The 9,736-nt window shown below is 35.4% G+C and overlaps 1 protein-coding gene across 1 annotated transcript; it reads right to left on the reverse strand.

The window, feature by feature from the left end:
• Window positions 1-1,157: 1,157 nt before the first annotated feature.
• Window positions 1,158-2,954, reverse strand: LOC106618198 (trypsin 3A1). The gene has a single exon (XM_014235841.3). The coding sequence runs from the start codon at window positions 2,926-2,928 to the stop codon at window positions 2,008-2,010; it is 921 nt and encodes a 306-aa protein (XP_014091316.3). The 5' UTR covers window positions 2,929-2,954; the 3' UTR covers window positions 1,158-2,007.
• Between the last annotated feature and the right edge of the window lie 6,782 nt (window positions 2,955-9,736).

Consider the following 9,736-nt stretch of genomic DNA (forward strand, 5'->3'; position numbering starts at 1 on the left):
ACACAACTATTTATGCATATATGCCGCATGGCGTTTGTTTGTGTGCGTGTGTGATTTAGTTAGCCCTGTGGTTGGCTCATTGCCCCGACGACTGTTTGCCGCTGGCGGCTAAGTGCCAGAAAATACGAGCGCAATAAAATGGAAAACAAAGCAAACGTAGCCGTAGCCATAACCATAGTCTTAGCCGTAGCTGTAGCTGTAAGTGTAGCTGTAGTTGTAGCTCCTGCAGTCGCCTAGAGAGGCTTGGCCAAAGACAAATGACAGCCGACTGCTGGCTGCTGTTGTGTTCTGCTCAACCCGAAATTGAGAAATTATTATATTGTGTTTTAAACAAATTTTCATATAAGCAATGTTGTCGTAAGCGCACAAATACAATTTACAACAACAACACACGCACACACACACACACACGCATGCAGAAAGCAACTGCGAGTGGGTAGGTCAGGGCACAGCGTGTTGTCCACTTCAGGCAGCATGTCAATCGTTATTTTTCGAAAGGAGGCACTTGCCGAACATTTGTGGCATGTGTGTAAACATGCAACATGCAGCACACACATATATGCATATAATACACACATACATATGTATATTGCAGTAAGCGCTGCACGTCTTCATAGACCAAGCAGTGGGCGCAACCTTCGATATCTCTGACCTCTCAGCAGTTTTCGGCTTTTGACTTCAAATTTACAGTGCTGATTTTTGTTGTATTTTATTGTTGTACTGCGTTACTGCTTGCCTTATTCTTTCACCGTGTAGATGTATATTTGTATGTATGTATTTCTCGAATTTAATTTCATATTTATTTAGAAAATTGCTGCTGTGGAAAAATAATAAATAAATTTGAGAATTTTGGCTCGTTTGCAGACATCTAACATTATGTGTGCAGATACACACATAAACAATAAAGTTCATATTTCCTCAGTTTTCAAGCAAGTTTTTAATTTAGCTGCATATTTTCGAGTTGTTAATTAAAATGCACTCTACTCTCTACTCATTTTGTGCACTATGCTGGTGGGAAACCAAAAAAGTAGGCCAATAATCACAGGCCAGAGATGTGCAGTTATTCTCACAATTGCAAAACTCAGCAACTTCATAGAAATATAATATTTATTTTTAATAAAAATATGGTTTCACAAATATCAGTTTGAGATAAGTTAAAACATTGCTTGTTAGCTTGCAACTTAGTGTTAAAATGAGCATAAAGCAAAATATGTTGCCTACATTTTAGCGCTATTACGCAAAATATTGCCTACCTTTAGGCTTCTGATATATAAGTGACTTAGAAATTGAGTTAACAGTAACCAGCTCCTTCAACAGATTATGCCGTCCCGTCAAGCACTAAGTACAGTCATTATATACTTGATATGACTATCTAGTACTAACTTGTTACCGTTTCTGATTTGATTTTCTAAAAAATCTCTACCAATTCCATGATACAATTTTACATGTTCCCCGTCATATTCTCAGCTCAATTGCCTTGATCCAGATGTATTTTATAAATCTTTTTTTGGAATATTTACAAAATTTATATTCCTCGGTTTTCCTGTACTAACTAACACTTGATAAAACGGAGATTAATATAGACACCCAGATACAAAATCATCTTAGGAGATCAGATATCGATTTAGCTTGGCGCAAATATATTCGAACTTTTGCTCTTGGAATTTACACATATTCGATTAAAGAAAGATCACCATGCTTGGAGCCTCCTTTGAATGGCTGATATTTCCTGGGAATACTCATAGAGGTTGGAGATTTCTATCGAAGAGTCAACAAATACAAAAAATACTTGTAAATAGTGGGAACGCACTCAGTGCAGACGTTTGCCAGGCGCGCTATATTATCAACGGACAAGAGTTTACTCAAAGTGGGATAGATTTTTGGCTATAAATATTCTTAAAGACAAGACTTTACTTTTTTAAACTTAAAAACAACTTGAATATATTTTCTTAAATTAAACTTTCATTACAGCTAGTATTTACAATGTACAATTTAAGTAAAGCTCCCTCAGTACACTTTTCCGCTCTTTTTATCAATATCCACCAGCTGCTCATCAATCCACGGTCTTAACGCGGACACTTTCGCATAGACGCCCGGATATTCCTTTTGTGCGCAGCCAACACCCCACGAAACAATGCCGTACAGTGTGGCCACACGACGATTGTAAGTGACTAACGGACCACCCGAATCGCCCTGACACGAGTCCTTACCACCGTTACTATAGCCGGCACAGAACATTTCCGCCGTTATAGGCACCACATATTTATAATTCTGCACACAAGTCTCCTGCCCGATCAATTTCACATCCACGTAATTCAACATGGCCGACACATAGCCCGTCTCGCTGGTGAGACCCCAACCGCTAACGAAGAGCTTCGCTTGTGCAGACAACACCGCATTCGGCGCGGCCAATTCGACGGGTTGCACCGTTTGTGTATAAACGAGTTCGCGTTCAAGCTGCAACAGCGCCACATCCAGATTATACGTGGTCGAGGAGTAACCCTCATGACGTAGTATACGTAGCACCGCACGCAATTGACCGCCATAAGCGTGTTGCGAAGAGCCGGCGCGCACCGTAAATGCACTCACCTTCATGGTATTGTCAACGCAATGTGCTGCAGTAATGACAATATTCGGTCGTACGATGGCGCCGCCACAGATATGCTGGGCCCGGTACTGCAGCGATACCTGGTAGGGGAAATTCCGTATGGATGTGGGCAAGCCACCGATGATGCGTCCCTCATAGTTGTACCAGTCGTCGTCGTCCTCGTCGTCAACCTCAGCGGTTTTAGTGGCGTTGGAGTTGCTAATACCTGCTGCCGCCACTTCTGTGGAAAGCTCAGCAATTGCGGCGCTAACGGGCGTCGCATCGCTGACGTAGTGGTTGAGCCACAAGCTGAATATCAAGAGCGTACAAATGATGCGCATTGTCTACAAATAAGTAGTTTGTTTGTTGGATACGAAGTAAATGATAACACTTTGGTGGAAATCTTCACTTTTTATACTCACTCATAGTTCACACGCCTTCATTTCGCTGTGCGTATCAGAGCTAATCTCAGCCAAGCTGCTTATCGCGGCGTGACGCCCACACGCCATGGCATGGCTATAACAAAACAAAACACAGATAAAATTCGCCGAAAACTAAAGCGTTGCCGCTGCGTGTCAAAAAACTTACCTGAAGGCTGCTTTCTTATCTTTTTACGACTTTCTTTTGTTTACCGTAATATTTTGCTGTTGATTTTTTATCACTCACTATTTACCAGGCGGCAACCTCTAGTTTTGTTTACTGTTATTTACTAGTTACTCACTATTTTTTGCACATTTTTAATGCAAAGCAAATATTTGGCAAGCGATTTTTTCACTTTTATAAAAAATTTCTTTTGAGAATAAGGTTCTTTATTTTAATTTCGCTATAAAATTTTATTATTTATTAGTTTTGCGCGTCGTTTAACCACATCGACCGTGAATTCGTACGCGGAGTTCAAGTTGTATTGAGTAACCTTTAGGTTTATGTTTTTAGATTTGCACGGTAATTTCGAAATATGAGTGCAATATCATGTAATAGCTTCAAGATCGCGTCCTTACAGTCTTATAAAATTCATAACCCAATAAACTAGTTTCAATTGCTTATGTAATTTTACATTACTTAATATATAATCGCAGCCAAAAGAAGCAAATTAACACTCACAAAGAGGATCGTTGGCGCTCATTCCATAAAGCCAAAAAAAAAAAACAAGAAAAATCATTAACTTCGGCCGCACCGAAGCTATAAAACCCTTTATAGGCTCAATTTTTCTAACAAGAAATTGATTTCAATCAGTCAGCTACCCACTATAGTAGTCCGATATAGCCGGTTTCGACAAAAGTCTAAGTTAAATGAAAATTTATTTATTTCTTTCTTCTACCTTTTTTAATAAAAGGGAATGTTATTTTAATAAACATATATACGTATATACATATATATATATATATATATATACCTATTATCATATACATATATGTATATACTGCTATATATGGGCCGCAACTTGAACAACTGTATCAATTACGAATATTGAAGAAGACATTTTAATTACACACCAAATTCTGATTACACTATACATATTGTATTTGTCTCCAGAAATATTATGCACAGATAAACAAAACAAGCTTGGAACTATAAATAAATTGTTGTTGCTGTTGTAGCAAATAACTAAAGGTGGCAGCATAATATTTTACACGCCTTCATTTGTATTCATATGCTGGAAATATCTTAATTGTATTTATAATCTCAGCAACAAATCTTAAATTGCTTTACGTATGTGAAAATATATATGTTTTACATATAAATAGATATACAAATATATATATGTATATGTATATATACAAATCTATATATGTACATGATAAGCATACGTCCAACAATCACTCTGCAAACGATTAATGAAATGATGCAGCATTATACAAACATATGCTATGTTAAAAAAGCATGTATGAATTAGCACACAACAACAATAACAAACTATTTCCACTAAAAAAATATATAAATGCAACGTCAGCAAATAAATAGGTGTGTTTTCATAAATAAAAGTGTGTGCATTACCGGCTATCAAGCATCTGCTCCTATATGAACTACAAGGCGTATGAGTAACCTGAATGAAATTCCGCATGGTAATGCGTAGAACAAAGCAACAATTACTTTTGTTATTTGAGTCCAGTACAAAACAATTACAAAATATCAAGATTGTTGCAAATGCATGCAAAAAAATAGGTGAGTGGAAGGAAACTTTTAGGAGATTAAGAAATTGCTTAAGCAACAAACGAGGCAAGTGAAGTGAATAAATGTGCTTAATTATTTTTGTAGTGAAGAAAAGCTGGTAGCCATCCGTGGTTAAGATACATATATTTTTAATTCAAATGATAACAATATTTTTTTCAAAATATCGGATATTTCTGTTCCATTTTTCTTTTACTTCTACATTTAAAAGGTGAGCTTTTTCACTTGCGAGCTTTAAAGCTACAAAATTTATTAGTATTTTAAGGCTTTTAAGCTCTGAACTTTTTATCACTACAACAACAATATTTATATTAGTATTTACAAATTTTAGGATGTTCTCAAAATGAAACTTGAGATAGTAGCAAACAGCGTTTTTGAGACACTAGCAAATAGTTGACTGATTGTTACTTATGTAATTATTTCTCACTTGAGATCGTTAAAGGTTTTAAGCTTTCGAAATTTCAGATTTTTGTGCTTTTAAACTTTCCCAATTTCGGACTTTTGTGCTTATCAACTTTCGAAAGCTTGTTTCAGTGAGCTTCAAAATTTTTGAGAATTATTTACACATATCATTATTTCTCATTTGAGTTCATTACAGCTTTTAAGCTTTCAAAATATTGGATTTTTCAGCTTCCAAGCTTTCGCAATTTCGGATTTTTGTGTTTAACAGCTTTTGAAGGTTTGTTTCTGTGAGCTTTAAAATTTTTTGAGTTATTTATAAAATTATATCTCAATTTAGATCGTCAAAGCTCTTTAACGGTTGAACTTTCAAAATTTCGGACTTTTGAGTGTATCAGCTTTCGAAAGTATGTTTCTGTGTGCTTTACAGTTTTTTTTGAGTTACTTATAAAATTATATCTCACTTTAGATCGTTAAAGCTTTTGAGACTTTCGAAGTTTCAAACTTTTTGGCTTATCAGCTTTCGAAATTCCTTGCTTTCGAAGCTTTGGTTCAGTAAGCTTTTACTTATCGAAAGTTTAAGCCTTTAAGCTTTCATCCATAGAAAAATATTTTAGGAACAAAAAATATCTATAAATAAGAGATCTCACTGCATAGTGAATAAATATATATATACATATGTGGAAATGAAATATATTTACGAAAAGCTTATGCGATAAGTTGGAACTACCACCATCACCACAAAAAAACTAAAATTACTATCATATATGGATAAATATCTAAACAAACTATATAAAAGTTGTCTACTTTATATACACAAATTTAAAGAGAAAACGTCAAAGTCTAGTTGTTTTTGTACAAATGATATAGATTTGATCATTCAGTCATCAAAGCAAATGTTTTCTTATCTGGAAATAGTCAATATTTTTATGCGAAACATTGATCGAATCTCGTCTCTTTCAGTTAGCTTTTTTGCCATAAAGAGCGAGGATATGTTTGAATGTAAATGGAAAACAGTGCGATAAAAAGTTTCAACTACTTTCTTTGGGTTTTTTACAAGCAGCAGTTGTGCACATATTTTGTGAAGTCAAGCAAAAGTTTTTCTGTTTACTCAAAGTCACATTTGTTTTCATAAACCGATAAATGTGATGTTAGAAAATACAAATATTAAACTAAATTTTAGAGAAAGTATATATATAAAAGATGTCATAGATTTGTGTATTTATGCAGTGTGGCGCTTCTTTCGATAATACTTCTCTTCACGCTGGATAGATGTCGCTTTTAATCAAGTTTCATTTTTCAACTTTCTGGACTTTTCTTTTTCACAAAGTTGAGTATTATGAGATTTGGAGCAAATTGTGGAATACTTACAAAAAAATTCAAAATTAACCGTTTGAAAAAATTTCGAAAAATACTACTGAAGCAAATTATTCTTTTGGTGTAAAGTAGCGGTTTATTTAAAGCTTTCGAGCAACTTGTCGTACGCTCTTGATAACAAACTATTCAGTTCAAGCCCGCTTGAAGTAAAATATTTAAGAAATTTATATTAAAAACAAATAGTTTTTGGTGCAGACATTGCCAGTTAAAAATTTGACAGCCCCTCCCCTTTTTTTTTTTAGCAGCTATGATGCTTGCACTCACTCTTGCTGAGATATATTATATATGCGAGTAGGTCCAAGGTGTGGCATGCAGTTCACTTGCATACCTCTCTAAACACACGCAGACAGTCTCTCGATCGTTATTGTGTTGTTGTACCGTTGTTTTAGCGGCACTTCCGGCAAACTTCTTGTTTACTTGCTACTTCAAGCTTAGAAGTAGTTATTATTTATTTATGCTGCGCTTTTAAAACGAACACAAACACAAACACAGACAAAAATATACACAAACACCTACGTATATATGTATGAGTGCTCACAACAAGCTGCATGCACTTTTGTGTTGTCCTTGTTGTTGTTGTTGTTGTTGTTCGTTAAGCTTTCTCAGATGCTCTTGTTGGTGTTGTCGCATGTCACCTGAGGAGTCTTTACTTGTCGCTGCCCTTTTTAGCAACTAATACCCTGAAATGATGCACTAAATGCGCACTTCATACATATATACATTTAAATGTGTGTATGTATGAGTGTATGTGTAAATTTACACGCATATGTATGTGTGCCTTTATATAAGTTAGTGCACTCATAGATCTTTGCCATTTGTAACTCATAAATCTAACATCCACAGTGGTATTGACAGGGAAGCCCTTACAGTACGACACAGTGGTGCGAACATGACTAAAAATTTATTATAATTTGTTTATACATGTGTCAAAAATATAATTTTTTTGGTAGCTTTTTGCCATATTTCCTTCGGCCATAGCAGCGCTGGAAGAATTTTCTATTTCTTACTGAACTGAAAGATATTTTTTTAATTTAGGAAATTAACCGATATGGTGGTTCGATCTGAACAACTTATTTACAAATTATAGAGTTACCTTAAGCAATAATATGTGCGAAATTTTGTGAATATATCTTGTCAAATAAAAAAAAATTTCATTCAGAGCTTGATTTTGTTCGATCAGTTTTTATGGCTCTTGGACAGCAATAATTGCCAAATTTCGTGTATATATCTTCACAAATAAAAAAGTTTTCCATACAAGAGCATGATTTTGTTCAATTAGTTTGTAAGCTATACTCTATAGTGGTCCGATATCCGCCTCAAATAAGCAGTATCTTGGAGAGAAAATTATGAATGTAAAATTTCATATTGATATCTCAAAAACTGAGGATCTAATTCGCCTATATATTGACAGACGAGCATGACTAAATCGACTCAGCTCGTCACACTGTTCATTTATAAATATATATGTTATACAGGATTACCGAAGTGGACTTCTAAGTGTTATAAACTTCGCGGCAAACTTACTATACCCTATTCAGGGAATAAAAATCTGTCGGTCCCGGAGTGATCCTAAAAGTATGTAACAACTGAAAACGTTCACCAAAGCTCTCAGAGCTTCAAAGCTTTTACGCTATTTTAAGGTAATGTTTTCTCCATAATCCAAAACTAAAATATCTCCGACGATTTGTCTATTTTATTTAGCCTAAAATATTGCCCATCTCTTGAAACTTTTATAAGTAACCTTACCACATACTTGTAAATACTTAGTCAACAGGAGAGCACAGTAAACTTAAGCTCGACAGACATATCCCTGCTACTGTTTACGGCTCGAGCTATACTTCTACTTAGTTATATCTATCCAAATCTATCTAATTATACTTATAGCTTAATTTAAGGAGCGTTGGGGGTCTAGCGGAACTCCTACTATTATATCTTCGTAAATGATCATACAAACCTGCAAGATCTAAACTGTATGAGAAAGACCCACGACTTTTCTAGCGAAGTTCTCTATGTCTCGTGTTTTTTATGACTTTTCTATAGAAGTCTTTTCGTCTCAGTAATGAAAAGAACTGAAATTGAAACTCACAACCTAAAAAAAGCTCACCCTACACAAAGCTCTCATTTTCAACTACATATAAACCCTCATCAACTTCTTGTGGGTCAAAAGTTTTCCCATTTCCAAATTTAAAGTTCAATAAATAAGTCTATAGCTTTATAAAAAATATTTGTATATTCTCCTTGTCATCACCACCACATCACCGTGCAACATTTCAAATCACACAAACGCTCCACGGACTGAAAGTGTATAAATATTTTGTCGTGATAATAACTATTGCGCCGCCAGGTAGGAATTTACATATTCAAGTGCTTGCAGTGACTTTATTTTGCCGTAACTGTTAAGTAAATGTTTGCATATGCCGTTTTTGCAACACACATTCCACAAAGTGTTGGCATAAAAGCTGGCGCAACTGTTGCGCTATGGTGTTTTAGAATGTTGGGAGTGCAAGCCACATGACCGGGACGGAAAGTAAAATAGTTGCAATGGCTTTATGTGAGACTAGAATATACAGTTAGAGATATTCTTTAAACCGAAGTAGGTAACGAAGACTTACTACTTTTTGTCGCTTCAAACAGGGCTAGATTGCCGAAATAACAGTCTTTGGTCGGATGAGATTCGGGTCAAATCCGGTATCGCAAAACCGGTTATTGTAAAATATGTTTTGAAGACTTACGTCTTATGTGGTTCCAACGCTGCCAAATACCGATATAACTGTTGGTTTTACTGACGCACCATGATCTAATTACTGAACTTTTTGCACTTGCTGAACTCAACTTTCTAAGCTCATTGTGTAGTTTTGCTAGACAGAAAGGTACGTATTAGTTCCAAATCAAATAATATGGGTTCGGTGCTTAAGGTAATAATGGTATCCGATACTCCAGACTAATCTTTGCCGTTCTTTTAAACACAAGTGTTGCAAGATAATGGAAAAGCTTGATATTTCGGTTTAGTAAAGCTCTTAAAAGACTAAGGTAGCACTTAGAATTGTATGAGGATTTCACCGCGAGCTAGGGTCCATTGTGCCCCAATTCTAAGGTAAGACTTCCTTAAGGTTTCAAACGAACTAATTGTAGGAATAGCTGCTAGTATCTAAAAATTGTATTACGGTATAAGGATTGGGAATTGCTTTACCTGGGACTTTTGCT

Source organism: Bactrocera oleae, chromosome 4 (genome assembly GCF_042242935.1).
Source record: "Bactrocera oleae isolate idBacOlea1 chromosome 4, idBacOlea1, whole genome shotgun sequence".
In the NCBI taxonomy this organism is placed as follows: domain Eukaryota; kingdom Metazoa; phylum Arthropoda; class Insecta; order Diptera; family Tephritidae; genus Bactrocera; species Bactrocera oleae.